At 35.5% G+C, this 15,814-nt stretch overlaps 1 protein-coding gene across 1 annotated transcript in view; it reads right to left on the bottom strand.

Annotated features, from left to right (window-relative positions):
- Nucleotides 1–2,966: 2,966 nt before the first annotated feature.
- THSD7A (thrombospondin type 1 domain containing 7A) overlaps nt 2,967–15,814 on the bottom strand; it is a 195,306-nt gene continuing 182,458 nt past the window's right edge. The window contains exons 22-28 of the mRNA XM_082045561.1: nt 15,361–15,535; nt 13,028–13,201; nt 11,907–12,002; nt 8,867–8,949; nt 8,318–8,528; nt 4,869–4,956; nt 2,967–3,341 (exon numbers count right to left, since the gene is read on the bottom strand). Of these exons, the coding sequence (XP_081901687.1) occupies nt 3,257–3,341; nt 4,869–4,956; nt 8,318–8,528; nt 8,867–8,949; nt 11,907–12,002; nt 13,028–13,201; nt 15,361–15,535 (912 nt within the window). The 3' untranslated portion in view covers nt 2,967–3,256. The remainder of the gene's footprint in view (nt 3,342–4,868; nt 4,957–8,317; nt 8,529–8,866; nt 8,950–11,906; nt 12,003–13,027; nt 13,202–15,360; nt 15,536–15,814) is intronic.

The raw sequence follows: 15,814 nt of genomic DNA, 5'->3' as shown, positions 1-15,814 counted from the left end.
GGAGTTTCAAAATTGATGTTTTGTACCAAATATAGACAAACTTGTGCAGTTGCATCAAAGCTTCAAAAAGGAACTGCTCCAGGACTCAAAGCAGACACAGTAATCTAAAACCTACAGATTTTAAAAGGAAAATACAAACCACCACATCAACAGGAAAATGTCTACTTTGCTATTTTCTGAATGGTTTCTTTGATCACTGGAAACATTACTTTCACAAACTAACAATCTACGGGAGTGGCTGCTTTAGGCACTGGATTGGTAGAAGCACTCTGATTTTTAAAGAAAATTGCTTTTCATTCTGTACTGATAGTTCACCTATTATTTATTTCTGTTTCAATGCTAGAGGGCTTAATCATCTATGCAACTTGTAGCTTTACATAACATTTCAGCCCTTCTTATAGCCTAATATTTTTTCTTGATAGTGATAGAAGTCATTCTGACTTCAAATTTCCATGCACTTCGTTCATTTAAAGGAAAACAAAAATCACTCTAGATTTTAAATGCAGCACTAGTATGATGCAGATGTGCACCAGCAAAATTCACTGACTGAATATAAAATGTAACACATACTAAAATACTTGCATGGACTGGAAAGGCCAAATATACTTTAAAAAAACCTCATATTTCTTTATTTGTCCATTTTCTAAAGTAATATAAAGGAGATGGCATACTTTTAACTTCAAGTTATTAAATTCTTAGACTTCAGACATAAAAATCTTCAAGGCAAGAACTAAACAACAGTTCCTGCTATGACCAGCTAGTATAATAAATAAAGATGACTCATTGCCAATGAAAGAAATCCTGTTCCCTCAACTCCTTATTGGTCCAATACTATTTGACAACACAGAATCAGACTTTTAAAGGTACAGAAATCATGGTTAAGCTTTATGACTCCACATGGTAGTTATTCTTAAAAAACTTTATAACTTTTCCACATTTCTTTTCGTACATCTGACAAAATAGGAAACAACTAGGTTTTTCTAGTTTTCTAGTCAAGAATGCTGAAGTAATTAAATTCATCAAGACATTTTTTTTTCCTATGGATCTTTACAAAGTGATGCAAGACTGAAGTCCCCAGTCCTGCAATGCGTATACAAAGGAACTACTGCTGTGGCAGGGGGCCATGGCACTTCACCAGCTGTGGCCAGATCAAGGTATAAAATGAGAAATTAAACCTGTGCAAAAGATTGTTACTATTGTTCCTCTCTGCTTATCATTCCTGTTTGGGGAATACTTATGCATTTGGAGGAAGGTAATTGCCTTGATGTAGTAACGGCACACCAGTAATATAACTTAGCTAAAAGTTAAAGTAGGACCATAATCTCTCTTGAACATTCACAAAATGCACATTGGTTCCAACAACTATTCTACGTGGAACAAAAGTAGATATTTTTAAGGACTGATGTTACCCATTGATGTCCACAAGAGTCTTGTCATCAATTTCAGTGGATCTGGGCCGAAGTTTGCGAACTCAGTGTGCAAAAACTGGTGCTTCTTGAGTAAATACTGTGTTGAATAGGCAGAAATGGTTTAGGTTATAAAAAAGACCTGAGAACCTAATATTGAACTTTATATAACAATTATTTTTGAGAGGTTGCCTGATAAAAGTTTTATATTGCTTAGTAGTGGCACAGTCACTTATATGTTCAAGCTACATGTAGAAGCCATTTGATGACAATAACCCTTCTCAGGTCACGAATCACACCTGTGACAAGCATGTAGATACAGTGGCAAGTCAATGAGCTTCATGTTGGAAGCATAACACTGAAAAGCCATAAGCATGGAGGAGGTTAACAGTCTTTATACTGCCAGAGTTGTTAAAAAAGTCATGAGTATTAAAATAGCAGAACTATTGATCTTATTGTTGACTTGCCAGTATACTCATGAGTTTAACTGAATAATTAAAAGAGTCTATCCAATTGTCCTAATTAGAAAAGACAAAAGGGCTCTGAGTATTTCAACAGTGAAAATGCTCATTACTAGCAGAAGGAAAAAAAAAAGGCAAAATGATTTTATTTGAGTTGAACAAACAATCAGAATACCTTTTCAGACAGTAAGTATGTCACTCAGGATTACAGGGCAACCACTTTTTCTTTTCTTTTTTTTTTCTAACAAAGTTAACAAATATAAAAAATCTAGTCATAAACAGCCTTCAAAGTACAATAAGAAACCAGCAGGACAATCCATACCAGTACAGGTAGATGGGCCAAGAAACTAGACACTTGTATTACTGCCATGATATAGACTACAAATGGCCGCTGTGACGAGGAGCAGTGGGTACAGTACACGTCGTCAGCTGATTCCATCCAGTCGCAGTCCAAACAAAATGCTACTCTCTTCTGGATTCAAGACCTGTCTACTGGACAATCCTTACACAAGATACATCATCATCCTTTCTGAAAAGAGGCAGTTTCTATGGCAATACTAGTTAAGTGCATATCATGCTGCACTAATATAGTGCAAAAATTTGCCTTACATGTAGCAAAAAAAGATGCAGGCAACAGTCTGAGTTAGAGAAAGTAGAAACGTATTGTAACATTTACAATGGGTATTCTTTTTCCAGACAAGAACTGCTAGAAAATACTGAATCTGAGAATGCCTCCTTTCTGGGTGTAGATATGAGGCCTTTATACTTTGGAGTGATAACAGGACAGAATTTTGCAAGTGAGTCATTGCCCTCTGAAGTGCAGGTTAACACAAGTTATCATGAACTGGCAAACTGTTGAACTTGCTCAGTGGGTTAATCCCAGTTAAAAGTTAATACTGTACTAAGCACTAAAATGCTCTTTAACAAGTATATAATTTGATAGAGCAATACATATGGTTGAACTGAGTATATATGTTATTCTTGAATATAGAGTCATAGCTTGGTACAAACTCTTCATGCGTATTGATTATACTTGGTTAATGTTGCCGGGGCTTCCAACTGTTAATACTATGTCAGCTAGAGTATTCTGGAAACAGAAGTGGTGCTTGTAGTTTGTAAGATTTAGGAAAGACTACAAATCTCCAACTGTAGCATCTATTAACGTGATTCTGCCAGATTTCTCAGTGTTGATGGTCTAAAGTAAAGCAATAATACCTTGAATATCCATAGGCATTATGAAATCCATCCTTCTTTATCCATGGTGCAATTACAAAAAAAGAAAAAGTCAAAACACTTATTCCACTCTGTAGAAAATCCCTGTGGCTTTGGATACCTTCTGATTTCAATCCATTAATTTAGACTCCATTTGTCACCATGAGAAGTTATATTTTACATATCTGCATCTCCATCATAAGCCAAGGTTAAAGGTTTCAGTCGGTTGTTCTGCCTTCTCTGGGGCTTCTTTGGCTTTTTGCTGCAACAATAAGATAATTTGTAAATAGAACAAGAAACTAATAACATGGCAAAGATGGATTTCAGTCTTAAATGAAAGATGAGTGCGTTGTTTTAAGATAATGCATTTGGTTGTTCATGTGTAAAAGCTATAAGCCTAAACCCTCTACTTGGATCAGTAATTATCTCTGTATCAACCCAAAGCAACATCTAATTCAAACTTCAGTTGTTCAGAAACACACTGTTATGGGGCTGATGTGACTTGACAAAATCCTTGGCAGGTAATCCTGCAAGATCAGTCAGTTTTCAGAAGAACCCGGAGCCTGCAGTGCAATATTTGTTCATCTATCAAAGCTGTGATCAAGTTCTTTTAAATTATGTAACTCAAATCTTAACCTCTGCTAACACATCAATGGTTTTTACTGGAAAATTCCATCTTTAGATTAGTATTATCTCATTATACTTGCTGGAATGGCTACAGTCAATTCTAGATGTTATAATCAAACCAGTCATAAATAGCAGGGATATGGCTCTTAGCCATAACCATTCCCCGCCTAGCCATGAATTAAATTTCAATCCAGCAGTATTTCCAATCCATTTGTTGAAGTTTTAAAAAATTACCAAGCCAAAGGAAAATGCATGTTTATGCATGCTTTAGTACTTGTCTTCTTTTAGAGGGTAATATAAGCCTGCGCTTCCTCAGGCTTGTCCAAAGTCTTATCTCAACTATTGCACTTAGGCTGCCCAAATCTAATTCTTTGTTATCACACCAGTTGTTACAGTGTCTTGCAGTGGCCATAGATTTCAGCCTGAAGAATCTGCAGTGGAGTTGTATGCTAATGGATTTTTTTCCTCAAAAAAATAAAATATTTCGTTATTTACTCAGACAGAAGTGGGTTTTTGGGGAAGGTTTACTAAAAACCAAACAAATCCAGAATCCCCTCAAATGTCTACTAGTGCAGTCTGGCCAAAAGCTTGATGCATACAACCACACTTCCCTTGCCTTCCACCTGCATAGTCATGTGGATCAGGAATTTCAAACAGGACCAAAAAAATGTCAGGGAGAGCATTCTTGAGGATGACTTGTTCTTGCAAAAAATCTGTGTTTTCATATACACTAAGACTTTTCAACAAAATATTATTTTATGTATGAAAAACACATGAAGTTTTAATAATTTTTTTGGTTGTGTCTCTCTATATCCTGCCAAATACCAAATCTGACTTGCCTGATTAGTAAATTTTCTTCTTATTATTTCTCTCTGCATTTTGGGATACAGATGCAATGAAATTATCATGGACACAGTACATTATTAACAGAGATAAACTGGGCAAAAATAAACTGTACATTAAGCTACGCCTTTTTTGTAAGAAATTTTAGCCATCATCTAGAATACAGCCGGAGTCCACTAACCTGAGCCTGGACAAAAGGACATAGAAAATTAAACACTGAAGCTCACAGAAGTGCTTGCAGCTTCTACGGCAGCACATATAAACACTTGCATTACAGTCTGTGTGGGACTGCTTGTTTGTAAATAATTAAAGAACTCACCAGGCTAGATAGATCATAGAAACAATAAAGATGAGTAAAACAAATGCACCAGCAGCTACACCATAAACCCAGGTCTTCAGCCTCCCATCTAAAAGGAATGAATGTTAGTCAGTAGTGTTTCAGTTAGTCTTGTTGAATTATTAGTTCTGATATAGTATAGAAATACTTTTATAATGCAAAATCAATTTCTTTATTAGCAATTACAGCTTAATAAGAGTAAATACTGTTATAAAATGGAGCAATAACTTGTCTGTGCACTTGTGTTCTGCTTTTCAGATGAAGTCAGGATAATCCAAATGGAACTGAGATGTGGGGCAGGGGCAAGTGAGACCCCCAGAAACCCAGACCCTGGGCCCGCTGGTAGCAGACAGTCCTTCAGTGCAATTGCAGGGTAGCTTAGCAGCCTGGGACTCATTTATGCTGTTGGCATCACTTCTGGTAAATCAATCTGCCTGTTATTTTCATTCTTGTTGCTATTTAAATTTATGTATTGAAATACCTTTAGCATGTCTTACCTCATCTACACCTTAACTGTACATACACAACTTTCACTACTGCATAAGTAATAGTTTCAAAATTTCTTCCCCTACCGTATATAAGTTTTGTTGTTATAAAACAACTTCCCCTCACAGAACAAGTGAAAATACACCAAAAGAGACAACCCATTCTCATAAGTAGAACAACTGTCTCTTAATGAGGACTGCATTATGTGCAGCTTGTGCAGTTTGTATGTTGGACATGATGTCCCTGCAGGCAGAGGTATAGATCCCACTCTCCAGATTGCCTTGATCCTACGTGCACCCACTTCTCCCAGGAAAAGTGACATCACTTTCTCTGTTTGAGGGGTTTTGTTCCGAACCCCGAATGAGTGTGTCACAACCCAAGGTCAGTCCATGCTGTTTGACTCATTAAATTTATCTGACTCATTGTGCAAATTTCTAAGTGGCTTTTTGAAAACATACTTTAACAGGAGGTTAGCTAGACTTGTTGCACCTCCTTAACAATGAAAATTCCATTAAAAAGCTGAATTCTTTCATTTAGAAGGGGAAAAAATATTTCACCAGGTCATGTATACTTTCATTGTAAGCAAACACAGCTAATTTTTTTCTGACCAAATACTTATTATTTCCTGATAACTCTTTAGAACAAAAAGGCATTATCAATGCAGTTGATGTTTCTACAATGTAATAATAATAACAAAAATTAGTCAGACTGACTTTGCTCAGATTCACAGTAGCCCTCTCCATTGCTGTGCAGTTAAGTTCAGGCTTTCTGTTCTCTAGCAATGCACAGTCTTGCAGTCATGTAGACAACTTGCTCAAGACTAATTAATATAAAAACATTTTAGCATCATTACATTAATTAACATAATGAAATATTCTAGCTAATAATAACTGATACAAAAAACTGAACCATTAAAGTAGATGGAACAGTAGATTTGACCTGATGTATCCAATGATATGATAATAGGAATGAGAGGAATGCAGGCTTCAGTACTGCTAACTAGGTTATTTTCTTCTCCCTTTGGCTTATTTCTATTGGCAAATGTAAGGGGTTTTGGGTTGTTATGTGTTTGCTTGTCTTAAAATAGTATTATCTCCTTGAAAAAAAGACTGGCATTACCTTGTGTACAAATTTATTTATTTTTGCCAAATCAGGGAGTTCTGTTGATGAGGTCATATGCTACTACTCGCATCTAACCCAGGCTTTCTGAATTCCCCTGGACAGATTATTTCTACATATACAAGGCAAGTGGCATCTCAAACTCATCAGTTTTGGGTAATACATCAACACAGACACCTGAAGAGGATAGTTTAAATATCTTCCTTTCTGGAACTCCAATATTATTTGTTGAAGACAGTGAAAGAAATATTTTAAATCTAAATTTAGAAACTGTGAGGAAAGGCATGATCATGCTAGAGTAAATCAAAATCTTTCCAATAGTTACTCAATCCTAGAATTAAAACAATCAAGCATAAATCTCATCTGAAGTGTGAAATGTTTACTTTCTTCCACATTTGCTCATACCTTCACTGAATAAAGTATTAGTTCTATTGAACACCATTGTTTTTGTCTGAGCTGACTTATGTTTACTTCCTAACTTGAATTACTGGAAAACTGGTGAGTTTTCATGAAATCTCTCAACTGCTCCTTGCTGCAAACCCCATGTCTGAGCTCACATGAGCATCCACGTTCCTAAATAGTTGAAGGTGACTGTCTGACATTTCCTTATTTTCAGCACTCTGGCTGCTCCAACTCACCCTCTGGCATTTTCAGGAGTTAGCTAGAATGAGTAAAAGATAACATATTTGGTAAGATGCTATTTTTTTAAAGGAGGACCAGAAAACATTAATTTTATATAGATAGATAGATATATTTTATTGTGGATTAAAGTATTAACTATTTGGAGTAAAAACCATTTTATTGCAGGTACAGTACAAGTAACAGTAAATACTAGTAGGACTAATGGGATCTAACAAAAGTATTTCTAAACCAAATATCAGAAGTACTGTTGTAGTTCTCAATTTGCAGCATTTTATGGATTATGCATGTTTTCAATTTTCAGAATAAAAACATTCATAAAAGCTTTAGAAAGGAATGAAAACTCTAAGACATAAATGCGTTAGAATATTTAGCTCTATGTAATTTAAAAGACATTTTAAAAGATACCCAATTGCTCTGTTAATATAATTAACATTTTGGACAAGCATCATATCTCTTTATGAGATATTTGGTACTTAAAATTTAGTTATTTCAATGCCTAATAGTACCAGGAAATATTTAGTGAAATCTGATTACTTGATGGACTTTATAAAATATTTTTAATGTGAAAACTGTCAGTATTGCACATAAGTCCTTGCTCAGCTCTAAAGAACATGGTCTGTCATAAAAGCAAATATTCCCTATAGAGACTTAGAGAATGTCTATACTAAAAATCAATAATATGGTTAGCTCTTATCTATCATGAATCAGTTTAAATATGGTTATGGCAAAAAAGCATTCACGTATCTATATGGATTGTTTTTCTACAATTTATGCTATGGCCGCAAATTTTAAGCAGCCCTTACCCTCTGCAGTATTGAGTGCTACCTTGTCACACCTCTGTCAGATGCATTATTGGTTGAGAGAGAATAATCTAATATCCTGGCTTGCAACTTTGCAGCCACCTCTCTTCTAAAGTCACATTTCAAATAGCATCTGTGAATTTTAACAGGTAGAAGTGATCGAAAGGAAATCTTCTGCAATACAAGATTTTATTACATACACTGATGGAGTGGCTGAGGTGGCTAAGGGTTTGCTTATGTCTCTTCCATTGTTTTCAGTCAGGGTAGATGCCTTTCTTCTTAAATGAACACCTAAGGGATTTTCTTCCTTGGAATCACAAAAATGGAAATGCCAGACCCTGCAGCAGTACTTAGCATTAAGAACTGCTCATTGCATGAATTCACCTGGCCCAAAAGGCTGTAGAAACCAGGTCCTTCCTCGTCCTGACTGGTTACTGGAGGGCTGGGTAGGGTTCACAGCTCGACTGGTTTTCACATCTCCCTTTTTGTCCTCCATGGTGGGGATGACCACCACTGGGATGAGAGTGCACTGTTCGAGTGTGCCATCGGAGGACATAACTTCGGTGTATCCATCTTCACAACTGCACGTTCTAGTCTGTAGGGAACAAGTGGTTTATACTGTGTAGCAGAAAAACACTGTTTTCTGTGCGCTATAAAGCATAACAACATGGGTGACTGGAAGAGAAGACTGTTTTGATGGGTGCTAGCCTGAAAAGTACCTCTTCTAATATTTTTATGGAGGTTTGTAGCAAATCAACAAAGATTGTTCAATGTTTAACTGAAAGGCAGAAAATGGACTGAGGTTTATTTTAACAAATTAATGATTAGCAAAATCTCTGAAAAAACTTCTTGTTGGCATTAACTTTGTAATGCAGAGAGATGTGTGGGAAACCCTCATGGGGGTGTTTTATGCTCCAATGCAGTAGCACATACCTCACTGCAGTAAGCGTGGGGTTGACTGCACGGTGGGTTACATGATCTGTCAGCATCTGGCTGGCGCATCACTAAACAGCCCCCTGTAGGACAGAAAATCATATTTTGACATGCTAATACCTCACCACTGACAAAATTACTGATGTCATTGCCTGCTACAGTATGTCATGGATTACGATTTTATTGCTAATTTGAATTTAAAAGTCCTCTTATTCCAAGGTGAAGGATAATTGGTATCAAGTATTTTCTTCTAGGTAGAGTAAGGATACAGCACATGTATTTGCATTCATGTGCATTTTGAAGAACTAATGTTTGGCAAGTTAATCTTTTGTTTTTCCCTTTGTTCCTTTGATTGATTGCTCAAAAAACAGTTTAAATGTTTTGTTGTGCTTGAGGGAATAGATTTTGGTTCTTTAGGGCCCTCGTTATGATTTACACACTAAAACTTTGGCCACAAAGAAAATAAAAGTGTATTTTTGGTTTGTATCTTTGCCTGTTAAACTGAAATCAAACTACTCAACCAGATTATGAATGGACACCTGTTTACTGCTGCTCCTCAGTAGTCACTTTTATATATGCTATCGCTTTGCCTCTTATGAGGCCACACTTCATGCTAGTCTAAGAATTTTCAGAAGGAAAGAAGTATTATCAGTTAAGCATGTACTACATCCTTGATACTGATGATATAGTGGGTTTTGTATGTATCCTTTTTATACAGCCTGGTTCTCATTTCTACAGCTCTATGTACAGCGCAGTTATTGTTAAGGACCAATACACACAATCAGGCTTTCACTATCATTTCATCCAGAATTATTTTAAAACACATTTAGAATCAGTTTTAATTTACCCAGGTTTCCTTATAGCTTAGAGAAGAGGGATATGCATCACATAGTTTAAAATTTATACTACTATAGGATGAGTTATCTTGCATCTCTCAAATTAATAACATTTTTATACTGGTGTGATATGATGATGAAATCCTGATAGCTGAGGTTGGTCACAACCATAGCAGATGCAGTTAGATGTGGTTACATAGATCCAAGTGTTAACAGGATGGTCAATGAAGAACAGAAACCCTGCTGGTTGCATAAGTTTTCCCCACCCTCAGAAAGGAAAAATGTACAACCTAGCATACAAATCACGTGCCTGTGGGAATCTATGTAATAAAATATCAGTCATCCAAGGAAGCTGCAGAAGGAAAGAGTTGACTCATCACCCATAGGAAACAACACATTCAAGTAAAAAATAACTATTTAGCACAATAATATTATGCAAGTAAGTAAACAAATAAAGGCCTTAAAATACCAACAGGACTCATAATAATAAAAAAAAAGTAATTGATAATGTCTGAATTAAAATACACTACGTTAAAGACAAATGTGCAGCAATAAGGCAGCAAAGAAACACAGTCATCAGAGATATGGGTTGATTCTAGATCAAAATAGCTGATCTCCATTGAAATAAATCACGTATACATATCAATCATTTAAGCTGTAGATTATGCAAACCACCTTCAAAAAACTTTCAAATGTTAATTACAGTGTGGTTCATAACTGTATACTTCATGCAGAGAAGTTCTTGAAGAACATTATACTTAGGTGCTTTGTTTGAAAACTAGCAGGAACATTTAAAAAATATAATTTTGCATTGCATGGAAACTGGTGATTACATTGTCTGGAATTTTCCACTAGTCTTAATTTCAAATCAGAAAGTTACCACACATACAAATAAACTTTGAAAAAAGACATACAACATAGGTTCAAGATTAGTTTGCCTAGCAGGTCCCATCATGAAAAATCTGCCAACGACACATGTTCATACACTTGTGTTTCCTGGCCTTTATCACATGACTATTCAGTCACACCAGAACGAACTATTATTTTAACATTACTGACTGTGATTTATGAATATATTCTAATTTAATCATCTCAGACCCATAATTGCCAAGGTGCTGTAGGACCTGTAATAGATAGTATAATACATTAATCTCAATAAGAATTCTTACTTAGAGATTTGCTTACCATACAAACAGCTAGGCAGGAAGCAATCAAGGTACATAAACAACGTTGCATTCATTCTGAAGTTGATGCATTTTAATATTCTTACAGTACAAGGTTATACTTGCAAAAGAGACTTGGGCCTATTAAGCATTAATTCAAAACCTTGCAAAAATAATAAAGATATTTTGTTTCTACTGTTACAACAGACAGTAGTGGTGGATTCCAACATGAAGAAGTATCGTACTGGCAGTCCATGAATTAGAGCTCCCCTCCTGTGACTGACCTGAGAGTGGCTGGCATTGAGGATGTGCTTACAGTCTCTGGGATTCTCTTATTAATTACTATCTCCTGGCTGATACAAAAATTATTTAACAACAAATACATTACTCTTAGCTTAAATGAATCTCTAGTTCTGATAAATAAATTCATATAAACAGACATATAGGAAGCTTTTCTTGAATTCTGAGACCTCAGTCTTTCTCAATTGAGGTTTTGTGCTTTGGTTTGCACGAAAAGTAACTACATCCCATAGCTGTCCACTGAATTATCCTGCTACAGGCTTGTGTTGCTGAAGTAGAGAAATAAACTTCTATTAGAATATTTATTAAGATTTGATATTTTGCAATTTTAAGGATATATATGATCTATGCATGATATCAAGATTTGCATCTCTGCCTCTGTATAAGCACTGAAATGAACTTTGATACATAAAAGTTCTATTTATTGTAGGGTTCGAAACCCTAAATTTAGAAGTGTAAGTATGTCTATTCTAAAAAGAAAATGCAATGTAAATTTTCCAGGTCCAGTACAGAAGATAATGTTTATATTTACTTTTAGCATTACATGCTGCATAATTCTGGAAAAGAAATTACATCTTCAGTATGCAAAATCATGATGATTCAAGACAACAGCACATTAATTCATGCATCAGAAACAAGTATTTTTAGCAGATTCTTTAAAAAAAATGTTGCCATGTGTTGGAAAAAGACATTATACACCTGTTTTCCAGGCCTTTGTGTGTATAAGAAAAGAGTAGTTACCTGTGACATTTAAACCATCTGACCTTTGGCACCACACGGTTCGAGAAGATCCCTTCCATGGGCTCGCCATCCACTTGTATTCATAACACTGGCCATCTACACAGAGAACATTCACTTTTCAAGAAATTTGATGAGAAGATTTTAGGCTGCCACTAGTGGCAGCCACACTCATCAGTAGACCATATTCATTAAGTTTAACAGCTTTTATGGCTAAGCAGACCCCTCTTTCCTTCACTCAGCAACTTAGAAGGGTGCACTGCACACCTGGAGGCTCCAAGGTCTCCTGCACTTACTGGGTACATACAGAATAGACCAGATGTGTCCTGAACACTAGATATAATGGTTGTACACACTGCTCGTAGAGTACGCCTAATGTAGTTAATGGCCAAAACAGATGCTTCCAATAACCTCATAATGGCTATGGCCCGTCTGTTGCACAAAACTCATTTAGGAGTCAGGTTCCTTTCCTGGTAAAACTGAGCTTCAGTCAATGCTTCAGTGCTTGGTGAAGTGGCCTGGGCTGCATGTGGCTTCATGTCTCAGCTCTGCTGTACTCCTCTCATACGGCCTGGGATAAATTATGAAGTCTTTCTGACCTTAGTTCCCTTATAAATATGAAATTCCTTTTTGCCCAGTCTGTCTGGCCTCTGAATGGAAAAGAAATGTCTGTACAGAAAATGACTTTTCTTAGATACTTTGTCCAGTAGCAGTAGTAAGCATGACTGAGACTTTTTAATGTCACTGTCATGTGACTAACAACAACTCAAAGGGTTGAGAGAAATCTAAATTGGGTTATGTATCAAAACTTAAATATTTATTTTTATTAATGTTATCAAGGAGATGAAGCAAATATTTTTCCCATATTCTAAAAAGAAACTTTGTTATGAAAACAAAGGATAATAAATACTCCAAAGATTGTGTTTAAAGTGGTAAAGTGGCAGCATTTGAAAGTTTTTCTGTTTACAGTTGATACACGGAAAACAAAAAATTAAGTGCATTTCTATGTCTACTAAATTTGTATTTGCCTAAATTTGATACCACGAACAGAATGAAAACAAAACTATTGTTGTTCTGTATTTTTTTCTTATAGGAAGTGGCCTTCTGTGTATTTTGGTGCTTACCATTGCATGGTCTTGTTTCCAAAGCCTGTTCTGGACAGAGATGTTGATTCTCTAATTCCTGAATGATCACTGCTCGAGATCGGACTTGGATCCCTCCAAAGCCGAGATCCTCACCGTTAACACAGGTCAGCTGACAAAGGCTCCATTCTGACCACTCTCTTAAGTAACAGTCTCCTGTCAAAAGCAATTTTATAAGATGAATGATCTTCAGATGTTAAAGAGTTTTTGGCACTGAATATATTTTAGAAAAAAATGTCCAAATTCAGTTTCTTAGTCTTCCCTCTTTATAGTTCCTTTCATTCCTCTTTTAAAATGTGAGAAGATAATATTTTGACACTCTGAATATCTGTGCAGTAGAAAATAGTAATAAAAATATTATATTATACAAAAACCTATTTGTTCTAAAGCAGAGCAGTTTCCTGTAGTATTTGCATAAGATCACTCTCACTTTGAATTTCTGAGTAACATTCCACCCAATGTCTGGATTTTTGTAAACTTTAGAGTATTGTACACTGTATGCCTTATGCTAAATTCGTCTTTGATCTTTAAAAGAGAAAACGTTTTCTGGTTTTAAAAAGATTAATAGTTACTTATCCTCATGCAGAATTTCTCTAAACAGACAGCAGAAACTGCTGTAACATTTGTTGCAAGAAAGGGAAATGAGAAGGTGATTAAAATGACTGCTCTGGCTATTTCATGGTAGGATAACAGAAATTTGCAGAATGTTATCTTACAGAGAGACTGAAAAATAAAATTATACTATTAATAATAACACTAATTAGCATGATGGGCTAAACAACATTTAAGAAAGATCTGAGGCACAACACAAAGAGACCATTTTGCTAAAACTGCAATAGAAAATGGGACTAGACTGTGCACAGACTCATAAATAAACCTTTTAGTTCTCATTATTCCTGTGAAAGAGCTATTAAAAATTCATGCTACCTTGCATTATACTGATGACAGATATAATCAGTAGTGTGTTGACCAGATGCCTGATTAATGAAGGAATTTTATTTCCCAATGTTAGGAAAGCATGCGAAGAAATAAATAATTAAAGAACTGATATATACATAATAGGAAAACAAGTAGTGGTTTTTGGAAACATTAGTTGGAGTGTATCATTAGCACATCCCCACAGGGCAGTTATTCTTGATGGCTAAATGCAAAATTGTTGAAGAACAGGTTCCTGGTCAACAAAATTTTAAAATCGAGCACTAAGCATATATATATATATATATGTATGTGTGTGTGTGTGTGTGTGTATACATATATATATCATATATATATTTATTTTTTAAATAAATTCAGCTAACCAGAAAACATAGCTACAAGCTTTTTATTCTTCCAATTTTAATTTAATAAGTAAAAATATGTCAAAACCATGCAATTGAAAAGCTGTGTGCAAAGCAGTGATAGAAGTCTCTCTGGTTTTTATTATTTTCTATTTATTGAGGCAACTTTACCTTCAGTCCAATCCAAAATGAACTGGAAAAAATCCTGAGAAAGAGGAGAGTTGCAAGAGAGCAAAACCAGAGTACTGGTATGGAATGATAGCTACATCAGAACTGAAGAAATTAATCCCTATTTGTGAAGATACATCAGTAATGACTCTACTGAACAACAGCACTACACTTCAAACTCTACAAATAAGTATTTGAAATGAGCTGGGGTGGTTTTACTGGAAATTAAACAGCTCTTATAGGCTCTTAATTCTTCTCAGTATGATAGTCATGGACCTGGTAATTTATAACAGCTCCTTTGGATTCGGTCTGTGAGGGCAATGATAGTGCATTGCATGTCACATTCAGCAAGTTAAACAGCTAGAAACATTCAAATTTTCTCAGACACCAAAATATTAGTTTCATTTGGAATAGTCCCATTAAGCAAAAAAATAAGGCTCCCTAGCTTAGCGTCCTTAGACTCCTGTAAAAGGCATCAAGTACTCAGCCACTGTTAAAAGTACTAATATAGCTGTTACATGATCTAAGCGCTTAAGACAAATATCTAACTGTAAAATAAAACTCTTTCGTGTAAAGTTAAACACAGGTTTTATTTCAAAAGACTTTGTGAAAAATTTTATTCTTATTAGGTACAACATGAGACCAAGACATATTTTTTTATAAAATTTTAAACCTGGTATTTTTCCTAATTGATTTGTTGTCATGAAGCCACTACCAGAAAGTAACTCTGTTGGTCATTTGATGGATGAATCTAATCAGTAAAGCATGTGAAAAAGATTTAATTGCCTGTGGTTAATGCTAGGCACTGATAACTGTAATGATACCCAACCAATCTTGAAATGCAACATTTATTTGGAATAGCTTTGTTACCTGGACAAGGGACAGTGCAGGTTTCCTCAAGTATCATCTTCTTATTGCCATCTATAACAGGCTCTATTTCTCCACAAAATTCCTCATCTACTACTTTGCCAACATCTTCAGTGGTTCCATCAAAAACCACACAGGAAATGTTCCTCACTCGTGTTCCCTCTCCACATTGAGCATCCTGGGGAAGGAGGACATACATGAATGCTGGACATAAGCTCCAAAAGACTAAATCCGAGCTACATGTCACTCTCCTATTATTTTTTGCTTAACTACATATTCATTCCAGCAGGGAGAAAACAAAAAACAAAACCCACAACTTTGTTCTCTACTTCTGAAACAATCAATAAAAACAAACCCCAAACTCTCCAAAACTCTGCTGGCTGCTACTACTGTTTCTTAAAGTATAAAGCTATTATGCCTTTAAAATGCAAACACAGCAGTATCTCATGTGGAGATT

This window comes from Streptopelia decaocto (assembly GCF_964273445.1).
Source record: "Streptopelia decaocto genome assembly, chromosome: 2".
Classification (NCBI taxonomy): Eukaryota; Metazoa; Chordata; class Aves; order Columbiformes; family Columbidae; genus Streptopelia; species Streptopelia decaocto.
This window is presented reverse-complemented; position numbering and strand designations above follow the sequence as displayed.